This window comes from Lepus europaeus, chromosome 9 (assembly GCF_033115175.1).
Source record: "Lepus europaeus isolate LE1 chromosome 9, mLepTim1.pri, whole genome shotgun sequence".
Lineage (NCBI taxonomy): Eukaryota > Metazoa > Chordata > Mammalia > Lagomorpha > Leporidae > Lepus > Lepus europaeus.
In genome coordinates this window covers 19670964-19695240 of record NC_084835.1, presented here as the reverse complement: position 1 = coordinate 19695240, position 24277 = coordinate 19670964, and the positions used below count along the sequence as shown (strand labels likewise).

The following is a 24277-nucleotide window of genomic DNA, read 5'->3' as shown; positions in this document are numbered from 1 at the left end:
TTTAAAAAAATCTACCTATGTTGAAATTTTGTGTTTCAGGAAGCACCACGGGACTACATAAATACATGACCTAGGAGTTAAGTCCCATCAGTGCATCTGCAGCTCTGAGCATGTTCCTTTACCTCTGCAGACCTCAGCAGGCCAAATATCTTAGGTTGAAAATGTTATCTAAGTTTAACTACTAGTTTTTTCTTTTCTTTTTTAAGCTTTTATTTAAAAGTCAGAGAGAGAGAGAGAGAGAGAGATCTTCCCTCCATTGGCTCATTCCCAAATAGCTGTAAAAGCCAGGGCTGGGCCAGGCTGAAGCCAGGAGCCAAGAACTTCATCTGGGTCTCCCACATGGGTCAGGGGCCCAAGCTCTTGGGCCGTCCTCCACTGCTTTCCCAGGCACATTAGCAGGGAGTTGGATTGGAAGTGGAGCAACCAGGACTAGAACCGGCACACACATGGGATGCCGGTGCTGCAGATGGCAGCTTAACCCACTGTGCCATAGTACTAGTCCCCTAGTTTTTGTTAAATGAAATATACAATAGTCATAGTTGATTTCTTAGCCAGAAAGGATGAAATTTATTGGAGTAGTTTCAGGCTAAAACTCCACACTAAAATATTTCAACTGTCAAAAATTCCCCTGCATAGCCCTCAACTTCATTTTGTCACTTCCCATCTCCCTACCCTACTCCTGCCACCACCACGTACAAACCAATCTCTTTAGTCAAACCGAACTGCTTGCAATCCCAATGGGCGAATCTTTCTTTTATGCGGGTTTTTGCACTATTAATTTCCAACTCCTGGAACACCCTTCCCATGTCATTACTTGAATAGTTGGATCTCATGTTTTGAATCTTTTGGTTATCATCCCCTTCTCTGGATGGGCACTGTTGATTTTTTTCAGCCATGATTGAAGTAGGGGTCCCAGCTGTTCGGCAGCACACATTGATCATGGGTATCACCACAGTGTGTGCTGGTCTGCTCGTCCAATCTCAGGATGGCTTCAGCTGTGAGCTTTCAGAAGTCAGGGACTTGATGTCTTTACTCTGTTTCCGTGCACCTGGCACATGGTCGGCACTTGATAAATACTTGTTGAACATATTTCAATAAACTCATTCCTTGGGAGAGGGAGAAGGAGGAAGAAAGAGGGAGGAAGGGACAGAGAAAAGGCAAAGCATTGGCTCTCTCAGTGATCCCAAGGCAAAAAGTAAATAAATGAGAAAATAAGTCATGACTGGAAGAAAATAGATGTAGTCCGTGGGCGTAGATATTCTTGCTGATTATTTATGGACAGTTGGCTTAGACCCTGGCATGTAGAAGCTCATCGCTTAGAGGAAGCAAATGCATGGCTCAGGGAGTTTTAATGAGAAGTGGTAAAGGTCACAACCAGATGTGAAGGAGGTAGACCTCAGTCATTAACTACGAGTCAAGCAAGTGAGGGTAACACCTGTCATGTAATCGAGATAAACAGCGCGTCCACAGTCCGCTTCCAGACGCTCCATGAGAAATGCAGAGACTGGATACGAGTCTGAATCCACTTCAGCTTTTCCTCAGGGCCTCAGCTCACTGTAAGCCAGGCTGTGATTGGATACTGTGCTCTCCTTGTAGTATGCATTGCTTCAAGATAATTTGGTTTCTTAATAAAACTACCATGTGCACAGTGGTGAGTAAAATCTGCTAATTAATAGATGTTGAATAAGTTGGGGACTTAAGAGTCCTAGTGCCTTCTGTAGTAGTAGAGGAGACAGGTTATTCTTTTTCTGCATGGTTCTGTCCTACACCTAACTCTGTGGAGCTTATTACTAACATGCACATTTCCTAGTAGCTATGCATGGAATAGCCTTGGTGCTTTAGTGCCAACATGTAGGCACTTGATGTTAATCAGGTTGGTGTTAACATTTAATGTTAATCGTAGTAAGTCAGAGAATTCCAGGTCACCTGAAAGTCCACATCCAGCATTTATCCCAGGTTCTTCACAAGCTTGCGTTGCATTTCTTTTCATTCACTCATTCAGCAAATACTTGTTGACAGCCCACGTGGCAGGCCCTGTGTCAGTCCCTGGAGATCAAAGGTAGACAAAGCATGTTTACATTTTAGTGGTAGTGAAAAATGCATCCTACAACAACTCCAATAATCAGAAAAGAAAAGGAGAACAAAAATGCAGGACGCTATAATACTGTGTAATAGGATGCTTGGTAGTTAATCTAGACTAAGTGGCAGGGAAATTCCCTCTGAAATCTCGTATTCTCAAACAGGCATTGCACAAGTAGAGGAAGCTGGGTATTTCCAGAAAAAGTATTATTATTAGTCAGTGTCCAAGGCAGGAGAAACCATACAGCTTTGAAAAGATTCAGTGTGGTTGAAGCACATTGAGATAGGAGCTAAATACCAGCTTAGCTTCTCTTTACCTGTTGTGCTTTGTTATCTGAATCATCCAAATAAGAAATTTGGAAGCTCCTACTCCATTCACTGAAATATTGTGCACTGTTGTAATGAAAACACACGATGACATTAACTTCAATGAAATATAGACTCTTAAAAGTATGTGTCATCTAAATTATATCTCTCATCTCCACCAGGAGCCATTTCTCCTAATTGTTCTCCCCCTCCATAATATTTTAACACTATAGAATACTGTATATCTGTTTATGTAATGTAAGCATAGGGATATGTGTTTTGCACATAGAAAATACAAGATTTTTTTGCACCCCTCCCTCCAAGAACCAGTTTTCATCCTCTTGGGGGTGATACATACAGTGTACTGTTCACTCAGATCCCTTGAAAGTTAGCATCTTACAGAACTGTCTGGTATAACTAAAATAAGTTAACAGTGATAAACATTATTAATTATCCACAGACCGTATCCATATCTAAGAAGTTTTACCACCAATGTCCATTTTCCATACCAAGACCTGATCCAGGATCCCACAGTACACTTAGTGATCATTTCTCCTCGATCTTCTCTAATCTGTGATTGCTCTTCTTTTTTAGAAAGATTTATTTATTTATTTGAAAGTCAGAGTTACAGATAGGGAGAGAGAGACAGAGAGGGGAATCTTCCATCTGCTGGTTCACTCCCTAGATGGCTGCAATGGCCAGGGGCTGGTCAGATCAAAGCCAGGAGCCAGGAGCTCCATGTGGATGGCAGGGGCCAAGCATTTAGATCATTCTCTGCTGCTTTTCCCAGGCTGGTAGCAAGGAGCTGGATCAGAGGAGCAGCCACAACATGAACCAGCGCCCATATGGGATGCTGGTGTTGTAGGCAGTAGCCTTATCTGCTATGCCACAACGCCAGCCCCTCCTCAGTCTTTTTTTTGAAAATTTTTATTGATCTATTTTCATATTATTTGAAAGGCAGGGAGACAGAGACAGACACACATTCCCCCAAATATCTACAACAGCCACGGCTGGGCCTGGCAGAATCCAGGAGCCAGCAACTCAATCTGGGTTTCCTTTGTGGGCGGTAGGGACCCAAGTAGTTGAACAATCACCTGCTGCCCCCAGAGTAGTCATTAGCAGGAAACTGGAATCAATTGGAAGAGCCAGGACTCAAACCAGGCTTGTGCGCGCGCGCTCTCTCGCGCTCTCTCTGCATGTGTGTGTCTCTCCATCTCTGTCACACTGCTTTTCAAATAAATAAATAAACAAATCTTAAGAAAAGAAAGATACCACAAGGCTTGGGTTGTCGGCCTGGTTAGGACAGGCCTATTCATCTTTGTCTTCATTCCTGGGGGTGGTCTCTGCAAAGTGAGGTCTTCCTGGGGTCTCCGTTGGAAGCTGGCAGTCTCCCAGTGTCTCCCTAAAGGTGTGAGCGCTGATATTTCTGCTCAGTCATCAGCCTCTTAGCAGATATTTTTTCTTGGGCTTTACACAGTCTTTTTTTTTTTTCTTTGTTATTTCTTTATTTATTTGAAAGTCTGAGTTACACAGAGAGAGAAGGAGAGGCAGAGGCAGAGAGAGACAGAGAGAGAGAGAGGTCTTCCATTTGCTGGTTCACTCCCTGATTGGCCGCAACAGCTGGAGCTGTGCTGATCCGAAGCCAGGAGCCAGGAGACTCCTCTGGGTCTCCCACGTGGGTGCAGGGACCCAAGGACCTGGGCCATCTTCTACTGCTTTCCCAGGCCATAGCAGTGTTGGATCGGAAGTGGAGCAGCTGGGACTCAAACTGGCGCCCATATGGGATGCCAGCAGTGCAGGCAGCGGCTTTACCTGCAATGCCACAGTGCTGCCCCCTTCCCACAGTGTTATACTGCAGTTGGGTCTGATCAACTATCTGGGGGGAATTCTCTCTCTCTGTGTCTGTTATCCTACTGTCTGTTAGCCTCCTCTCCAATTCCTTCTGGATTCCTGAAGTCTTAGCACCCTCTAACTTTTTTATAAAAGATATACTTATTTGAAAGGCAAAGTGACACACACACAGAGATAGAGAGAGAGAGAGAGAGAGAGAGAGAGAGAGAGATCTTCCATCTGCTGATTGACTCCCCAAATGGCTGCAATAGGTGGGGCTGGGCCAGGTTGAAGCAGGAAGCCTGGAACTCCACCTGGGTCTACCCTGTGGGTGACAGGGCCCCCAGTACTTGGGTCATTTGCTGCTGCCTTCCCGGGTGCATTATGAGGAACTGGATTGGAGCCAGAGTAGCTGGGACTCAAACCGGCACTCCAATGTGGAATACCAGAGTCACAATGCGGCTTAACTCACTGTGCCACAACATCAGCCCCAGCCCTGTCACTTGTATCTGTTTGTTTCTCTGCTTACATTCTTTCTCCCGTTAGAGCAGTTTGGATAAAATACCTTCAGGGAGAAAACCAGCATGAACATGGGGGTTTACCTTCTTTGCCTCCTTTCTCTCAGGGATCATAGCCATCCAAAGCCCAAGGATACTTCGTGTATTTTTATTTAGCTTTATTGTTTTTAGTGGAAGTGCAAGTTTAGTACTTGCCACTGTGTCATGTCTGATTGATGTTTTTAAAAACTAAAAAAGCTTGCAGACTCACAGGATTCAGTTACTCTGTCAAGCAGGTGGGAGAAGAGGAACATGCTTGCGATTCTTTCCTGATGTGACCTAGTGTGCCTACAAAGATTTATACAGTTCATCATATACAGCTTCCAAATACATTATTGCTATAATAACACATTATCAACTAAGACAACCAATCAATATTAGAGCTTTCTCTTGCAGGTTATTTTTGTGTCTGGAATTTTAAGAATCTTGAAAGATCCCTTTGTTCAAACAACACTTGCAAGATCTGATGTAAGAGGGTATTGAGCAAGAAGGGATCAAGGGTTGAATAGTCATATAAATCTTCTTATTGCATGAGAAAACAATATTGATGCCCCATGGAAGTTCTCAATTTAATGCCATATCAAATTATATTTCTTCAATTAGTTTATAAGTAAAAAAATTCATCTATTTCCAGAGCTGTGGGGGAGGATGGCATTACTGTAACTTCTTTCTAGGGATGATTTATTTGATTATGAAGATTTCAATCTTTAGAGCCAGACTCTGTGATTTTATTCATTACTTTTATAAGTAAAATTCAGTCGTATGGAGCTCAATTTAATAAAAGAGATGGGGGAAAAGCTAATGATTTTTTACTTTATGACAGTGAATTAACTGGACATATAGAATTTTTCCTCTTTAATATTAAGATGTTTTATAAGAGTTTGCCTATGATTTTGTGACTGTACCCCTGACTCATCCTCCAATGATCAAACCTAATCCTTTGTAGGATTGTGAGAATGTCATGTGTAACACATTTGAGTTATCTGCAGCCTAAGTGACCAAAATGCTACATTAACACATTCTACTGCTTCACTTTCAGGAAAAAAAGAAGCAAATGATACCAAGACAAGCTCATATCAGAGATCTAAACACCATATGCGTGTGGAAGAAAATACAGGTAAATTGTGTCTCTTATATTCTTTTGGATCTGCATGTAAATTATTGTATGATAATAACTAGTATTCAGAACATCACAACAGAATGTAGAACAGCAAAACATGGAGCAATCAAACTTTTTTTTTAAAGATTTATTTATTTATTTGAAAGAGTTACACAGAGAGAGGAGAGGGAGAGAGAGAGAGAGAGAGAGAGAGAGAAAGAGAGAGGGCTTCCAGCCGATGGTTCACTCCCCAATTGGCCACAACAGCTGGAGCTGTGCTGATCTGAAGCCAGCAGCCAGGAGCTTCTTCAGGGTCTCCCACACGGGTGCAGGGGCCCAAGGACCTGGGCCATCTTCTACTGCTTTCCCAGGCCACAGTAGGGAGCTGGATCAGAAGTGGAGTAGCTGGGTTTTGAACTGGCACCCATATGGGACACCAGCACTTCATGCCAGGGCTTAACCGGATGTGCCAGAGCGCCGGCCCTGCAATCAAACTTTCAATAAGAATTAAATTTTTTCCCATCATGTTCTGGTGTCTCACAGTATGCTAGGTTTTGAGAGTAGAAAGGTGAAATTTTTTTTCCTGTGTATCAGAGAGACTATAAACCAACCACCAGTTGTCCATCCTTGAAAAACTCATGTACTGATGTGCAGTGGAGTAGCCATTCTGTGAGAGAGACTTCCTCCTCCCATATATTCAAACTCTACTCAGGGGATTCCTTCTATCTTGTTGTCTTACCTGAATCTAGCCAGTCTTCTGAGAGCAAAGATTTATCTGTGAGCCTTCCAAGTGGCTGTCATTTTGTTCTGTGAGTAGCTCTAAATCTGAGACACATAGCCACGTTGTTGGGGTCGGTGTCCTTCCCATTGCTGCTTTCAGGCCACTACGTCTTCACTCTGCATCCGGAAGCTTCTCCGTTCCTTGTGACAGTCTTCATCTGACCTCCCATCTTTCACTGGTGGTTTTGTTCCCAGGCTCCTCACTCCAGTAGTTACATGACTTCAGTAGTTTCATGAATGCACTATTTGCTACTCCGATGAATTATGCACTCGGCCTCATCCATCTATTGTCATGTTGTGCACTCTGTCAATACTTGTTGTCATTCGAACAGTGCAAACATCTAGCATCTCATTCACAACTTTTCTTCCAACTTGCTTTAAGTATCCCACTAAAATTATTCTTCCATTGAATGCTTTTAGTTGACTTGTTCCTCCATTTCCCCACCATTTCATGAACCCACTCACCAGTCACCCTTTTCTAACATATTTTTTCATATTATTGGTAGATTCCAAAACCCATCATTTCAGTTATCCTTTTGGAAATTCTCTGGCAAGTCCCAGTCCTGGATGAACCTGTCTATTTTTTCCATGTCTACACCGGAGTTACAGAGAAGTAGTGGAGAAAAACTCATTGGAGCAGTTCGATATCACTACATAGCAATGGTCAATACCTTTATCTGGGCTCTCCAAACTTTCTGGCACGTTGGTCTGTGACTTTCAGCAGAATCTCTTTTAAATCTATCCTAAAAAATTCCCAAGCTATTCTCAAATCTCCAACTCTCTCATTCTCAGCAGATAATCTTGCTTCCCGTCTCTCTGGAAGAATGGAAGCTGATAGATGGGAACCTCATTCAGCCAACTGTTTTCCCTCTTTTAACAAAGGCCAATCACTCAGCATGTGCTCTGAATTCTATTTTCACTAGAGAACACTAATTACAGCCTCTGATTTTGCTTCAGTGTCTTCTTCTCTATCAGATTCTTCCCATGAGCATTTATACATTTGATCATCGCTCATTATAACAAATCAATAACCAACCAACTTCCTTCCACCCCTTACATCCTCTTCCCCCCCAAAAAATACTCTGGAAACCATATATTTATTTAGCTACCGTAAGCCTTCTCCCTCTATTCTCGAATGCTTGGCCTGAATTTCTTATAATTTTTCTCTCCAGATCTTCAACCCCTGTTCTCTCTACAAGCCCTTGCTATGACTCCTGTTTCAGTCACTCCATTGGAATAGCTCTTGTTAAAGCCATCAATTATTTCCACATCAGGTAGCCAAATCCTCTCTAACCATCTTCATGTCACACAGTCTCTCAGAGTCATTCTACAGAGTTGACTGTTCCCTCTTTTGGAACACTCCTTCCCTATGGCTGCCATGACAACACGTGTTTCTAGGTTCCCTCTACTTCTCTGACTCTTCTTTATCATTTGCCATTCACCCTTCCTCTACCTTACCTGTAAGTCCGGGAGTACCCCAAGGCTCAGTCCTAGTCTCTTCTCATTCTACATTTGTCACCAAGAAAACGCTGTCCCCCTTCATGGCTTAATTTATCATCTGTACTCCAAGAATCTTTATCTGCAGCCAGACCACTCTTATAAACTGTCCATGTGGCATCTCCAAACTGGATGCCTACAGATGCCTTAGCTTGATAAGCACCTAGCTCCTGCCTTCGGATCAGCGTGGTGCGCCAGCCGCGGCGGCCATTGGAGGGTGAACCAATGGCAAAGGAAGACCTTTCTCTCTGTCTCTCTCTCTCACTGTCCACTCTGCCTGTCAAAATAAATAAATAAATAACTTGAGTGCATTTAAAATGGAACTCAAACTCTGTTTACTCCTAAGCTTTCTTTTCCTTTGCCTAGGTACTTCCACTAGCCCCCTGCTCAAACTCTGTACTTCGGATTTATCCTTGACTGCCTCTTGTTACCACTCCTCATGACTCTACTCAGAATATTTTGTCACCAACATCATTTTTCCCATGACTTTCTGAAATGGCCTTCTGACAGGTTTCTTGCCTTTATAGGCCTCCATTAATTTCCCCCAAAGCTTTAGAAGGGACCTTACAAACATGCACATCTCAGTATAGTATTTCCCCGCTTAATATGCTTAGTGTGGTTGATCTACTAAGCACGTCAGGTTGTGACTAGGCCTCAGGTTTCCTTTCCAAGCCCATCCTGCTCTACTTGCCCCCCTTACATGCAGTGTTCCAGTCACTCTAGCCTTGTACCAGTCCTCATTCCATGTGGACTCAGTACCCTCTGCACTTTCCCTTGATGGCACCAATCACAGCTCTAATTAAATAACTGCTACTCAACATGACATTTGTTGACCGCCTGACCCGCTTGCTAGAATGTGCACTCTCTGGGGTTGGGGCCTCTGTCTACTTGTGGTATTGTCAGGGGTTGACATTGTATTGGGTTCCTTATATGTGCTGTTTTGAATGCATGAAAGATTCCAACAGAATTCAATAAATAAGAATATAAAAACAGAGGCAAATAGATTGCAAAATGGACAAAGATAAGTGGGATTTGATCCAGCTGAAGAAACCTACCAGTATAACTTCTATTGTGTTATGCGATCAGAATCTTGGAAGAAAATTCTAGAAAAGATGTGATCAATGATTGCGTGCTTGTTTGGCCTTGTATCTCTAGCATCTGGTCTCTTCTGGGTCTCTCTGACTTTCACCCTTGGAGAACCCAAGGCAGCTGGTAGCTATCAGCATCCACTCACACTGTGAGTAGAGCAATACATCAGCCTATCAAGTAACATGGATTCTTTCATTAAGTCTCCTGCTGTGACCATACACTAAGTTTGCATTTAGGCTTTTCTATTAAAACAATACAATCAGGAAGACTGTTTGCCTTCTGCACCCCTCTGGAAAGGATTAACAAGAGAGAAGATGTCTTTAACTTAAATATGTTTACATTCAGAATCTCATCATTTTCATAGGGAGAAACATGCCGTCCTTGTTTCTGACCTCGCAAGCACTCAGTTAGAAGAAGGAAATACTGATAAAACTTGGCACACTTTAAAAACAAAAATGTTTTCTCCATGTAAATCACTTTATGCTAAAACCTTAATTCTATTTTTTTTAAAGATTTATTTATTTATTTGGAAGTCAGAGTTACACAGAGAGAGGAGAGGCAGAGAGCAAGAGAGCGAAAGAGGTCTTCCATTTGCTGGTTTACTCCTTAATTGGTCGTAAAGGCTAGAGCTGTGCTGATCTGAAGCCAGGAGCCAGGAGGTTCTTCCAGGTCTCCCACGCAGGTGCAGGGGCTCAAGGACTTGGGCCATCTTCTGCTGCTTTCCCAGGCTGTAGCAGAGAGCTGGATCGGAAGTAGAGCAGCCAGGACTCGAACCGGCACCCATATGGGATGCTGGCACTGCAGGCAGTGGCTTTACCCGCTCTGCCACAGTGCTGGCCCCTACTACTGAATTTTGGCAATTGCAGTTCGTTGTTGAAAAGCACTCTGATTCAAATAAATATTTGGACAGAATTTCCCATTATCTGGTATCAGTTTGACACCAACAAATTATTGTTCAACACTCATTGTACTAATTTGTAAACAGCATCGTTGCCGTGGAGACAAATGGATGAACAAGGACAAATGGCTAAAGATCTCCTTAGAGACAGCAGGTCGTCATTACAACCAGAAATTTTTGCTGCTGTGGACTAATTAACACAGCAGTCATCATCTTATATTATGTATGTCTACACTCAGAGGAAAGTACCGCTTCTGAAAGAGCAGATTAGTAAGGTTTTAGAAACTACTGAGGTCTCACAGAGAGCTGGTGAATGGGGAGGGTGCTTGCTCAGCAGTGAAAACTGAATTTTTCTCACAGCTGAGGAGCTGGGCTGCACAGTCTTTGGAAGGCGTGGTTAGGGTTATGCTAAATGCAAGCTCTGGCCTACGATGAAACGTTTGAACCTCCAGTTATTATTCCAGAACAACTTTTCTACAAGCACAGCTGTGCAACCCTCACTTACGGACTCTGCTGAGTGCTTGTACCAAGCAGGAGCCCAGTCAGTACTTGTTGAAGGGGCACATCCCACTGCCCCTCTCCCTGGCGCCTCTGATTGGCTGCCTCTCCCCATCCTTTGCTGATGCCATTCTGGCCTCTGTTTTACATTTTAGAAATTATTTATTTATTTGAGAAGGAGAGAGCGAGCGAGCGAGCAAGAGAGCGAGAGCACACTTCTGTCTACTGATTCACTCCAGTGCCCATAATGGCTGAGGCTGGGATCTGGGAACCCAGCCTGGGTCTCCCGCATGTGTGGCAGGCACTCAGCCACTTGAGCCGTCTCCTGCTGCCTCCCAGGATTCTCTTGTTTTTGAGGGTCAACCAGAGTGGGCATGAAATGACGTTTCCTTGCTTTCAATTCCCCTTCTTTGAGAACTGCAGGATTCAGAGTATCTGTAGATGATTACTGGCTACTGGATATTCATTTTTCTAGTGTTTGCCTGTTTTCCTATTTTTAAAAATGTATAGTGCTTTAAATTGAAACATATTATTACTAAACATTTATACTTCTATGTGTTAGAGTATTCCTTTTTATACTGACACAGAACTTTTAAGTTATGATATAATAAAATCTTTTTCGTTCTGTAGGGCAGGCTTTATGGTTTAATATCCTCCCCTTTATTTTTGCTGTGTTAGAAGGAACACAGTGTCAGGATAAGGAGTGTATCTTAGCGCCCCACTTCCTAGCTCTGTGTCCTTGGCTGAGTTGCTTGACTTCTCTATATTTGTCATTTGTACAACTGGGCTATAGTGAAGTTATGAGGTTTCTTTTTTTTTTTTTTAAGTTTTATTATTTTTTGTTCAAAAGTCAGAGTTAGAGAGAGAGGAAAAGAGAGAGAGGGTGAGAGAGATCTCCCATCTGCTGGTTCACTCCCCAGAGGGCTGCAATGTCCAGGGCTGGGCCAGGCCAAAGCCAGGAGCCAGGAGCCAGGAGCTGCACCTGGGTCTCCCAGGTGGGTGTAGTGGAACAAACACTTGGGCCATTTTCTGCTGCCTTTCCCAGGCCATTATCAGGGAGCAGGATCAGAAGTGGAGCAGCCGGGACTTGAACTAGTCCTCATGTGGAACACTGCGTTGCAGGCAGCAGCTTTATTTGTTATGCCATAACCCTGGCCTCATTATGAGGTTTAAATGAATTAAATATATAAAGCCTTTGAAAAGTGCCTGTCTTGTATCTTGTGCCAAGTGTATGCTATTATCAACTAAAGTCTGGTCTAATTCCATTCTGCCTTTTGAGTAGTACATTCACTTCTTATTTTTTAAAGAAATCCTCTGTCTGTTATGAACCATGCTAAATATGTGCGTGTGTTAGTGTGTGTGTGTATGTGTGCATGTGTGGGTCTATTACTCTGTTCCTTTGATCTGTTATTCTTTTCTCAAGCCAATGCTATTGTAATTAGTAAAATTTATGGTGAGTGTGGTATCAACACTCACCATTCAGTCTTACTCAAAATTGTCTTACTTCCATAAGAACTATAGAATTATCTTGTTGATTCTGTGAAAATCTGATATTGATTGGAGTTATGTTACGTAAATCAAAGATATTCAGTGTACTTATGTTACTGAATATTTCTTTTTCAGCCTTCAAAATGATTTTGCAGATTTCTTCATGAAGGTTTTGCATATATATAAATCTTTCATCTGATGTATTTCTACCTGTAAGTGCCCTGTGGTTTTATGGTCGGTGAAAACGTCTCCTTTCATGTTAAATTTTGTATTTTCTAATTGGACTGTCTTGATCTCTAGAAATGATTTTGGTTTCTGCATATTGATCTATGTCCACAAATCTGTTTGGACTCTTTTTTGTAGTTCTAATGGTTTGTAGAGGTTGTTTTATTTTGTATTGCCTGGAATTTCAAGTGCAGTTTTTTTGTTTTTGTTTTTTTTTTTTTTGACAGGCAGAGTTAGAGAGAGAGAGACAGAGAGAAAGGTCTTTTTTTTTTTGACAGGCAGAGTGGATAGTGAGAGAGAGACAGAGAGAAAGGTCTTCCTTTTTACCGTTGGTTTACCCTCCAATGGCCGCTGCGGCCGGCTCATCGCGCTGATCCGAAGCCAGGAGCCAGGTGCTTCTCCTGGTCTCCCATGGGGTGCAGGGCCCAAGGACTTGGGCCATCCTCCACTGCCTTCCTGGGCCATAGCAGAGAGCTGGCCTGGAAGAGGGGCAACCGGGACAGAATCCGGCGCCCTGACCGGGTCTAGAACCTGGTGTGCCGGCGCCGTAGGCGGAGGATTAGCCAAGTGAGCCGCGGGGCTGGCCATGTGCAGTGTTAAACCGTGGTAATGATAGGTGATAATCATGGGACCTTTCCTTCTCTTCTCACTGTATGAAGAACATTTATCAAGTTTGGATATTAAATTTCATTGAATTATTTTATTGTTATATATTTTCACTTATTTTGTTAACGTGGTAAATTGTAGACTTTCCAAATTTAAAGCATTCTGAGACTTACTTTATTTAGTTTGCATTATAGAACAACTTACCTATCAGCTTGGTAAACATCTAAGGGCTTGACAACCCACTTTATTGTTAAGGCCATGAGGAAATGGGCATTACCATACGCTGCTGGCAGAATGACAATTTGTACAAACCCTGTGGAGAGCAAGTTGGCAAATCTGTTGAAATCTACAACACTTTGCATGCAGGGACTCTTTGACCCAGTGATCTCATGTTTAGGAATTTACCCCTGGGATGCTCATGTGTGAATCACAGTGAGCACTAAATCAATTGTTATTAGTAATTCATTTCCCAGTGGGTATGACTTAGGGCATATTAAAATTAGCACTTTTTGTTCTTTTTTTTAAAGATTTATTTTATTTATTTGAAAGGCAGTTACAGAGAGAGAGAGATGGAGAGAGAGAGGGAGAGAGGGAGAGAGAGAAAGAGAGGGAAAGAGAGGGAGGGAGGGAGAGAGAGAGAGAGAGAAAGAGAGGCTTTTATCCACTGGTTTCACTCTCTAGATGGCCTCAGTGGCTGGAGCTGCACTGATCCGAAGCTAGGAGCCAGGAACTTGCTATTTTCCCACATGAGCACAGGAGCCCAAAGACTTGGGCCATCTTCTGCTGCTTTCCCAGTCACAGTAGGGCGCGGGATGGGAAGTGGAGCAGCCAGGACTCGAACCGGTGCCCATATGGGATTCTGGCACTGCAAGTGGTGGCTTTACCTGCTACACCACAACACTGGCCCCTCTTTTTTTTTTTTTGATGGGAGATGTTGTAAGGTGTGATGAACTCATCCAAATAGATTTGAAATAGTGCGTGTGTATGTGTGAGGTGTGTGTGTATGTGTGGGGTGTGTGTGTATGTGTGAGGTGTGTGTGTATGTGTGGGGTGTGTGTGTATGTGTGGCTAGTGACTCACGGACTCACGTCAACAGCAGGGTTGTGGGGTGGGCTGCAGTGCAGGCTATTTGAGGATGCCGGTCCTCAGCCCTACCCTGAGTGAGTGCACGGCTTGGCTGGGGTGCTGTCAAGGCCAGTGGCCCCAAGGTAGTGCTCTTGCTGCTCCATGTGCAGTTCATAGCCTGCATGGGAACCAGAACTTTCCTAGAGTCTGTGTGGCAGAGCTGAGTAGGGGTCCTGGTGACTAGAGGCTGTGGGCGAGTCTGGTGGTCAGCAGCAACGTCTGCCTCCCCCAGTGAGGCCGGGTGAAGCAGAGTCCAGGGGAAAGCAGCACCCAGGCTGTCCGGGAGCTCACTCAGCTTCCCCATGCTCTCACCCAGGGAGGGGAGGAAGAGTCCTCTTAGGGAATGGGATTCTAACTGGCTGCGTACTAGGAAGAGATGTTTAACTGGAAGTGATCAGGGCACTACAAATTCAGAGGTTCACTTGCTCTCTCCCTCCCCATTTCTTTCCCAGCTAATGAGCAGTATGGAATGGCATGGAGTATTATATCAGACGTGTAATTATAGAGACGTGAAAAAAATTGTGTTTTTTTTTTTTGGGGGGGGGAGGATTGGGTAAAATCGAGCTGAGTTTGAATAAATCAGAAATTTCAAGCTATGTTAACTTAAAAACTGTTTTTCCTAAGTACATATTAAACTTCCCATTTCTTAGTGCATAGGGACTCAGTCTTGGGACTGATTGATACCTTCCTTTGGAGTTTCTGTATCTGAAGGCAGAATGTTGCTCTCCTGTAGGATTCAGGTCCTGGATGTCAAGATAAAGGCTCATTGCTGTCCTTCCCATGCTGAGTTCCACCATGTAACAAGGGCAGGGTAGACCCTTGCTTGTTCTGAGCCATCGAGTGACAAGTGAAGATCTGTTCTGCCTTCCGAATAGTGGCCTGTGTCCGCCTGTCACTCCAGTTCCTAGCGATCTTCATGCTTGACTTCCTGTGGTTCCAGGCAGATGTGCAGGGGTGCGTGGGCTGTCTCACGTCAACCCACTGCTTGCACTGTCTTTTCTTTCCAGAGGACTGCCAGGGACTGCACATGCCTCTTCTGTTAAATAATTACCCCACATGTCAATTGCCTTTTAAGAAGAAGTTAAAATTTTTAAAAAATTGTAGATTCTGTAAACTCTATATTCATGGCTTCAGTTTCCATCTGCAGTCTTCTTAGGCAATAGTGAAGCTGTGCTTAAAGATGTCGATGACACTAGTGGTTACATAGATTCTAGGGCTGTCTCTAGAATGTGTAGTGAAAATGAAAGTTGGCTAGCTAATTTGCATAAATAGGAAACAGTAGAGGGAGTTCGCAAAACTTCCCCCCTCCCCTGCCTAAAGATCCCAGTTTTGTAACTTTCTGGTCAGTTAGAAGGATCCCTGCTTGCGTTGTGTTTTTTATTGAACAGACACTGCTGCCTGAGCCAGTGCAGAGTCCCCGGGTGCAGGAGAGCATCTGGGGACAGCCAGTGAGTAGCTTAGGTTGTGAGAAACGCTCTTGTGTGCTCTCTCATTAATCCAGCAGCTACTCACACCTGCTCTCAGTTAAGTATTGGATGAGGCTTCTAGGGACAGAACATTTAAGGAGACAGTGGAAGAAAGTGCTAAAACTTCTAGATGCTGGTCCTAGGATTATGTACAGTGTACAAAGTCAGGGCACACGGAGGCAGGGGTAACCTTTACTCCTGGGTTATGGGAGACTCTGGATAGGCTCTTAAGAAATGACTTGGCTTCGAGCTGAGCCTTAAAGGAGTGGAAGTATTGACTGTGCAGTTATTGGGTGGCAACGGAGCAAGGGGAAAAGGTCCTATGGGATAAAAACCTAAAAGCTTGGAATAATACCTTTGTGGGCCTGGAACAGCTGGGTTCCACTGGCTACACAACCCACCTCCCCTCCCCCCCCAAAAAAAGCCCTAGTGTTAAGGAAAGCTCATCTTCTCCATGGCTTGTGCTACATCTCCTTGGCTACAGCATGGTCACCTGGGGCGTGGGTATATTTAACTGGTCACACGATATCAGGGTTTGTCATCGAAGGAGAGAATAGATAGTGGGCAGCCAATTAGCCATATTGACCAATATGCACATATTCATTATTTATCTAATGTATTCATTATTTATCTTCATTCAGTAATCCTGAATTAATTTCTAGAAATGCACAATCTTTATGAACATATGTGGACCATTTATAATTATTAACTATGTAGTTTTGAAGCAAATCTCAGTGAATATCAACAAGTTGTTATCACACAGACTGCTTTGTTTGACTTAAGTGCAGCAAAATTTTAAGTCACTATAATAAAAATTCCATAAAATTTAAAATTTTATAAAAGATTTTTGAAAACAATGGATAAATTCACGAACAATTTATCTACATTGAAAATGGATTGAAGATGAAAGAGTTGGGTTATCAATTGCAGTATGCAGCTAAAGTTGTACTCAATGGAAAAGTTATAGTTGTAAATATACATACACACACACATATATGCCAAGCATTTGGCTCAATAATGGAGAACAAGAACATAAACCTAAAGAAAACTGAAGAAAAGTGATAAAAAGCACACACTTAAATGAATGAGCTAGAAAGAACAAAGACAAGAAAATCAAGAGCTTGTTTTTGAAAAAAATGATGAGATAATCTCTTAAAAGTTTACACAAGAAAAGAGAAGAGCTATATAAACCATCAAAAGGGTTATAGTGGCATTTATCACAGTTTAAAAACAATGAGAGTACTGTAAATATTGCATCTATAATTTTAAAATTTAAAAATGAATGATTTTCTAACTCTATATGTTTGAACAGTATAGAAGTTATGGTACCGATTTTTATTAACTATATGTTTACATGCAAATATTCTCAAAGGAAGAAATGTTCAAATGTTTTACAATGAGTTAAGGATACAAAAATTTATATTACTTTCTTCTGTGCATATTTTCTAATTTTTCTTTTTTTTTAAGAAAGTCTTTTCTACTTTATTTTTTATTTTTATTATTTTGTTTTATTTTGACAGGCAGAGTGGACAGTGAGAGAGAGAGACAGAGAGAAAGGTCTTCCTTTGCCGTTGGTTCACCCTCCAATGGCCGCCGCGGTAGGCGCGCTGCGGCCAGCGCACCGCGCTGATCCGATGGCAGGAGCCAGGTGCTTCTCCTGGTCTCCCATGGGGGTGCAGGGCCCAAGGACTTGGGCCATCCTCCACTGCACTCCCTGGCCACAGCAGAGAGCTGGCCTGGAAGAGGGGCAACCAGGACAGAATCCGGTGCCCCGACAGGGACTAGCACCCGGGGTGCCAGCACTTCAGGCGGAGGATTAGCCTAGTGAGCCGCGGCGCCGGCCTAAATTTTCTAATTTTTCAACAGTGAAAACAGATTGTAAAACCTGCTATAGGACTGGAGGGGAAGGAGCTGCAAAAGCACCTGTGGGTCACTCTCCCTCTGGGACCCATTTCAGGTTCACGTTCTGACCCCCAAGGCAGACAAGTCCTGGCTGCCGTGTTGTTGTGAAGGCTCCCAGTTCCATCCCATCCCTTTCCCCTTGTGGGTGAGTTATGTCCCCAGCTTTCTGTCTTCTCCACCCTAGGACAGAGACCCAGCCTTGTCTATCACCCCTAGGCCCATTCCTAATCTCCTGAAATGCAGTCCAGGCCCGGAACCTGGATTCCTGCTCTGTGCCTTGGTGAGGAGGGCTGAGTATGAGGAGTTCAAAGCCACGCTGAGCTTGGAGTGTTGTAGTCACTTGGATGTGGATTCCAGTCCCCTGTCTGCATCTTGCTGGATTTATGAACTTGACCACATTTCTTAGCCTCTCGTCTTTCGTTTGCTGACCATATAAAAAAGCAAGAGGAAATATGTAAATCAACCACCCTATAGCAGATCCTTCACGAAGTGTCAGTCCTCTTCTTTGCTTTTGGTTATTGTATCTACAGCTGACTTCCTGGTAATCCTGGTGTTAGGAAAGGGTGACTCTTGTGTATATTGCTGTTTTGTGAGCAGGGCTTAGCTTGTCTAAACAGGAGGGTAGTGTGAGACAGAGCTGGAGAGGCAACCATGCCCCCCAACTAAATGTGTGTCTGTTACAGGGGAAAGGAGTTAGTAACCAAGAACCTGGCTCCAGAATATAGACATTTTACTAAGGGAGGAGAAAAATCTCATTTTAAAAGGTGGATGAATTTTCAGCTGGTTGCGCTAGGACGGTGGTAGGGTTCTTCCAGGAAGAGAATTGCTTTTGCCTTCCAGACCACACACTGCTGGGTAGCTAGAGGTGAGGCTGCCCCCTGCTGGAACGTAGTGGGTGTGCGTGAAGTTCTCAAGCTGAACTTGGCAACACATGTAGGATTGGGCATATACTCGGGGTCTTTACAATGAATCAAACCCTGTGAAGCATCTGTAGTTTCTCACTGGTCTACAAATGCCTGTTTGGGGAAAAGTATTCTTTGGATATTGTTGGTCATCTCCTTCTCCTGAAAATTTGGACATTTCTAAGAGACTGTGACTCAGCCTACGTCCCTGAGGACCCCTGCTTCCCCATTCTCTGTGCTTCTTCCTCCTGTAGCCCAAAGGTGGGGGAAGGTGGGCCTGGTACCCTCCTCAGAGCTCCCGTTCTGCTCACTTCCGAGCGTCCCATCTGTTTCCAAGGCTGTGTCTCTTTCTATGTGTGGAAGGACTCTCACGATGCCAGCGGCAGCTCCCGGGTTTTAGATGCCCATTTCCTCAGGGATGTCCTGGGCACCTCAAACTCAGGGTATTCCACACTGATGGGATGGCCTGCCTCCCTCTCATCTTTCTGCACCTCTGACCAGCTGATGGCTTGCCAATGTTCCCAGGCACTAGAGCTGCTCACTTTGTGGTGACAGGCGACTCTCCATCTACCTCGACACCTGTAGCCCAACACCATTTTCTCTCCCCCTTTCTGCACTGCACTTTGGATGAGGGCTCTTGGGGGCCCTAAAATTCAATTCTGTCAGCATGTTCACAGGTTCCAGGACATGCTGTCCCTTCTAGTGCTGTCACTGGTGCCTGTGTAATGTTCCTCTGTCTATAGTGTCAGCTCATCCTGAGCGCAATGTTTATCTGATCCATCCTCTCACCCCATTCAGTGACTTGTACAGATCTGGGCTCCAAAAATGAGTCTTTTGGCCATTGGTTCACTCTATGCATTCTAGCCTCACACTTGTTTCTGTTTCCAAGGGGTGGGTAAGTTAAGTTTTTGAGGACTTAGCATAATTCAGGGCCCTGAGCATAGTGTCTGGCATATAGTAGTTGTTGAATTAAATGATGGAGGGCAACTCTGTTAATCATTTCATACTTATTGCACCTAGAAGAGCTCCAATGTTAAAAGATTTGGATAAACTGGATGAATTGACAAGAGAAATCAAGAAAGAGGGGCTAGAGATGAAGAAATCCAGGAGAATGTGGTGCCACAGGAAAGGGAAGGGCTTTGATGGAGAGAGCTCCAGTTCAGAGGAGAACAGGTTTAGCAGCATGGAGAAAAGGGGCACTAGCTAGATTGTAGCGCACTGATGAGTGAGTGGGGGTCGTGGAAGTGGAGACAGAATTGTACTGAAAAGTTTTCAAGGCCTTTGCTTATCAAGAGGAGTAGAGTAAGAGGCAAGTGATTGGGGTAGTAGGATCCAGAGATTATTTTCTTTGTTTATTTAATGAATGCATTTTTTCATAGATACAACTTTAGGAATATAGTGTTTCTTTCCCCTACTCCCATCCCACATCCCTCTCCCTCTCCCTCTCCCTCTCCCTCTCCCTCTCCCATCTCCTTCTTCATTATGGTCCATTTTTAGTTTGATTTTATACACAGAATGCCAACTCCATGTTAAGCATAGATTTCAATAGTTTGCACCCACACACACATACAACATATAGGGTACAGTTCAGGAACAAAACTTGCAGTCAATTCTTATAGTACAACTCATTAGGGACGGAGGTCCTACGTGGGGAGTAAGTGCACAGTTACTTCTGTTGTTCCTTTAACAATTGACACTCTTATTTATGAAGTCAATGATCAGCCATGGCTCTTACCATGGGCAACCAAGGCTATGGAAGCCTTTTGTCACCATAGACTCCATTGGTATTTGGACACGGCCATAAGCAAAGTGGGTGTTCTCTCCTCCCTTCAGAGAAGAGTGTCTCCTTCTTTGATGACCCTTTCTTTCCTCTGAGGTCTCCCAGAGATCCTCTGTGCAGGATATCTTTTTGCCACAGAGTCTTGGCTTTCCATGCCTGAAATGCAGATGATTTTCATCAAAATAGCAAATACATGACTGTGCGTAAAAGCTGGTAGGATAGGGAAGGCCTCTCTAAGCAAAATACAGAACCTTGAATAAGAATTTTAATTGCATAAAAATTATTTTTTGTATAGACAGAATTTAGTGAAACACTGGGAAAGAACATTGACAATAAGACACATAACCCAAAACTGAGACGATCATAATCAGAGGGGCAGCAGAGCGCACTCAAATTGCACGCTGCTTAATTCCCTGCCTTCATTTCTGTCTTTCCCTCCCTCCCTCTCTCCCTTCCTTCATTTTTTAAGATTTACTTATTTATTTGAAAGGCAGAGTTACAGAGAGAGAGAGAGAGAGAGAGAGAGAGAGAGAGAGAGATATCTTCCATCCATTGGTTCACTCCAAATGGCCACGATGGCCGGAGCTGGGCTAATATGAAACCAGGAGCCAGGAGCTTCTTTTGGGTCTTCCACATGGGTGCAGGGGCCCAAGGATTTGGGCGATCTTCTACTGCTTTCCCAGGCCATAGCGGAGAGCTGGATTGGAAGTGGAGCATCTGGGACTTGAATTGGCGCCGATATGGGATGCTGGCCGGCACTGCAGGTGGCAGCTTTACCTGCTACGCCACAGTGCTGGCTCCCCACCCTGATTTCTGTTTGTAGCAGAAGACAATCATATCAAAAAAGAACAAAGACATTAAAATACCCTTTTAGTGTAATTTAGTTGTGTTTAGCCTTAAAGAGCCATCATGCCCTCTTCTTTGAAGAATCCATTGCTTTTTGTTCTCTCCCTGACCTTTGTTCAGTCCCTCTGCTGGCCAGTGTGAGAACTGTTGCACACCAGTGCCTCCAGCTTGACCTTGCTTTTGTCAGCAGTGGGCACCTTCCTGACTCGGATATGCCCATCACCCTTGTATACTGATTGACTTGTTGGCTAGTAGTCATTGAAAGGCTGTGCGCCCCAGTGTTTTGGAGCATTGGGGAGGACTACTTCTGCATTTGTCAGAGTCCTAGCAGGAACATTTCCCTCCCCTGTAGGCGCCTTGGTGCCTTTTCTTAGGCAGCTCCTACCTTCTCCAAACGTAACTGTGCTCTGATTTCTAGCACCACAGATTCTTTTCGTCCATAAAATGAGCCATACAGCTTTTATTCCAGTCCCTCTGCTGGCCAGTGTGAGAACTGTTGCACACCAGTGCCTCCAGCTTGACCTTGCTTTTGTCAGCAGTGGGCACCTTCCTGACTCGGATATGCCCATCACCCTTGTATACTGATTGACTTGTTGGCTAGTAGTCATTGAAAGGCTGTGCGCCCCAGTGTTTTGGAGCATTGGGGAGGACTACTTCTGCATTTGTCAGAGTCCTAGCAGGAACATTTCCCTCCCCTGTAGGCGCCTTGGTGCCTTTTCTTAGGCAGCTCCTACCTTCTCCAAACGTAACTGTGCTCTGATTTCTAGCACCACAGATTCTTTTCGTCCATAAAATGAGCCATACAGCTTTTATTCTTTTGTGTCAACTTATTTTCTTCAACAGACCATTTCTAAGATCCAAAGCTACTGATCTGTGTATGGATTCTTTGTTCTTTTTCATAGTGTGTAGTATTTGTAGTATAAATAGTGATGATGGTTTCAATTATAAACTATTCTTAGTGTTTGAGAAAAACAACCTTTACTATATCTATTATGTAATTTAACTAAGGATTATTATTAAATCAAGGATATGTAAGCTTTTGTAATATTTTTCTTATCCTATATGGGTTTCTGAAACACAAGGGAAAAAAGAGTCTATGCCCCCCCACCTTCCTAGAAAACATTAAAAATAAATACACAAATAAAAATGAACATGCTCTTTTTAAAAACTATTTAAAAATTTAATTTACTTTTTTCTTTTAATTGTTAATGTTTTTAACAAATGCAATGTGCTTTTAAAGAAACAATCAATTCTAAGAACGTAATTATGTTCCTTTCCTTCCTCTCTCCCTCCCTCCCATGCTCCTTCCTACTACCCTGCTTTCTTTTCTTTTTATTTTTTTTAAGATTTATTTATTTATTTGAAAGGCAGAGAGGCAGAGGCAGAGAGAGAGAGAGAGAGGTTGGTCAGTCTTCCATCCACTGGTTCACTCCCCAGAGGGCCACAATGGCTGGAGCTGAGCCGTTCTGAAGCCAGGAGCCAGGAGCTTCTTCGGGGTCTCTCACGCGGTGCAGGGGCCTGAGGACTTGGGCCATCTTCCACTGCTTTCCCAGGCCATAGCAGAGAACTGGATCGGAAATGGAGCGGCTGGGACTCCAATCGGCACCTATATGGGATGCCGGCACCACAGGCGGTGGCTTCACCAACTACACCACAGTGCTGGCCCCCCCTTGCTTCTTTTATTTTAGCTTTTGAGTTAACATATTTCAAATTTACATTACAATAAAAATGCCTACTACTTCACTGAACAAGAAGGCTAACAAGTAAACAGCAAAAAGAGCCTAGTGTAGTGTGGATGTAGCCAGTGGCTATAAGCAGTAATTGATGGGCAAATGACCATTTCACCCACATCCAGCGAACTTTAAAGTAGTCACAGGTCAGTACAACGACAGCAGTATAACATTCTTAACCACTGGTTTCCCAAAGCTATAAAGCAAAGTTTGAAGCAAACCCTTGGTTCCGTTGCTCGGGAAGCCGATCTTGCAGATTCTGCGGGACAACCCTGCGCCCTGCGCCTCCGTTGGGACTGTGGGCTTAGCAGGAGCAGGGTGGGCTGCTCCCGCAGAGGCTCACGGGCTGCTTTGTGTCTCCCCTCTCTCCTTGCCCCGATGACCCGCAGTGAGATGAGTCAGAAGACGGGTAAGGAGGGTCCCAGACTCTCCAAGAACCAGAGGTTCTCGGAGCACTTCAGCATACGCTGCTGCCCGCCCTTCACCTTCCTCAACTCCAAGACGGAGATCGTGGATCGCAAGTACAGCATCTGCAAGAGTGGCTGCTTCTACCAGAAGAAGGAGGAGGACTGGATCTGCTGCGCGTGCCAGAGGACCAGGTGAGTGCGGGCTCTGCCGGCCGGGGCCCTGCGGGCGGTGCGCTCCGAGCCCCCGGGCCGCCTCTGCTCCGGGGACGCCCAGCACTCCTCCCCGGCTCCCTGCGAGGGTCCGACGGCCGAAGGCACTGAGGGCGAGCGCCAGGCGGGAGGGGGCGCAGGGCCTGCCTTCCGGTTTGCAGCTCCGGTCAGCGTCCCTCGAGCGGCGGCGGAGAGCCCTGGCGCCAGCCTCCAGCTTCTTTTGGCCCTCCCAGCACCAGCCGCCGTGCAGCGTCCCCCCAGAGGCCCAAGGTCCAGCCAGCTGCGCCCCCCGCGGTGGTCAGAGCGCCCGCCAAGCCACGGTCCCCTCCGAGGTCTGAGCGTCAGCCACGTCCCCGCCCAGAGGTCCGACCACCGCCCGCCAAGCAGCGGCCCCCTCAGAAGGCCAAGGCCAAGCAACAGCCGCGCAGCAGCCCCGTCAGAGGGCCAGGCGCCAGCCGTGGGGGGTCCCCCAACAAAGCTTCTAGGTTCTGGTAACACGGGCTCTTCCCTTTTGTTACCCCAGCCCTAAGGTTAGTAGCCGCTTCCTGTGTTTACTAACCCTCGGGCTGTCTCAATGGCCCTCCTAGAGCCTGACCACGCCTGTGTAATCGTCTCCTTACATTAAATCCCCTCTGTTTGAAATACCTAGTGTGGCTTCTGTTTTCCTTCTAGATGCTATGGCTGTGTGTGTAAGGTGGCCGTGTCCACTGCTCCCTTTATGAAATAGGGCTGGAAGTCATTCATTTCCCAAGTCCAAGGATTTGCCACAGTAATAGATTGGATAAATGAATACTCAGTTTCTATGCCGAGAGAGAGAGAGAGAGAGAGAGAGAGAGAATGAATGGTGCTCTACTGGAATATCTGTATATGTGTTAGAATAAAAAGCATCAAGCATTTCATTCTACCAGTACTCTCAACATATATCATCTGATGTTAAGCTTAGTCTCAATATCATAC

At 44.5% G+C, this 24277-nt stretch overlaps 1 protein-coding gene across 1 annotated transcript in view; it reads left to right on the top strand.

Moving 5' to 3' along the window:
- The window catches only part of MOBP (myelin associated oligodendrocyte basic protein), a 29191-nt gene extending 5376 nt beyond the window's left edge, over positions 1-23815 (top strand). Inside the window, exons 2-5 of the mRNA XM_062200125.1 lie at positions 5812-5889; positions 12257-12333; positions 23093-23302; positions 23554-23815. Coding sequence (XP_062056109.1) covers positions 12320-12333; positions 23093-23302; positions 23554-23815 — 486 coding nt within the window. The 5' untranslated portion in view covers positions 5812-5889; positions 12257-12319. The remainder of the gene's footprint in view (positions 1-5811; positions 5890-12256; positions 12334-23092; positions 23303-23553) is intronic.
- Positions 23816-24277: the final 462 nt, after the last annotated feature.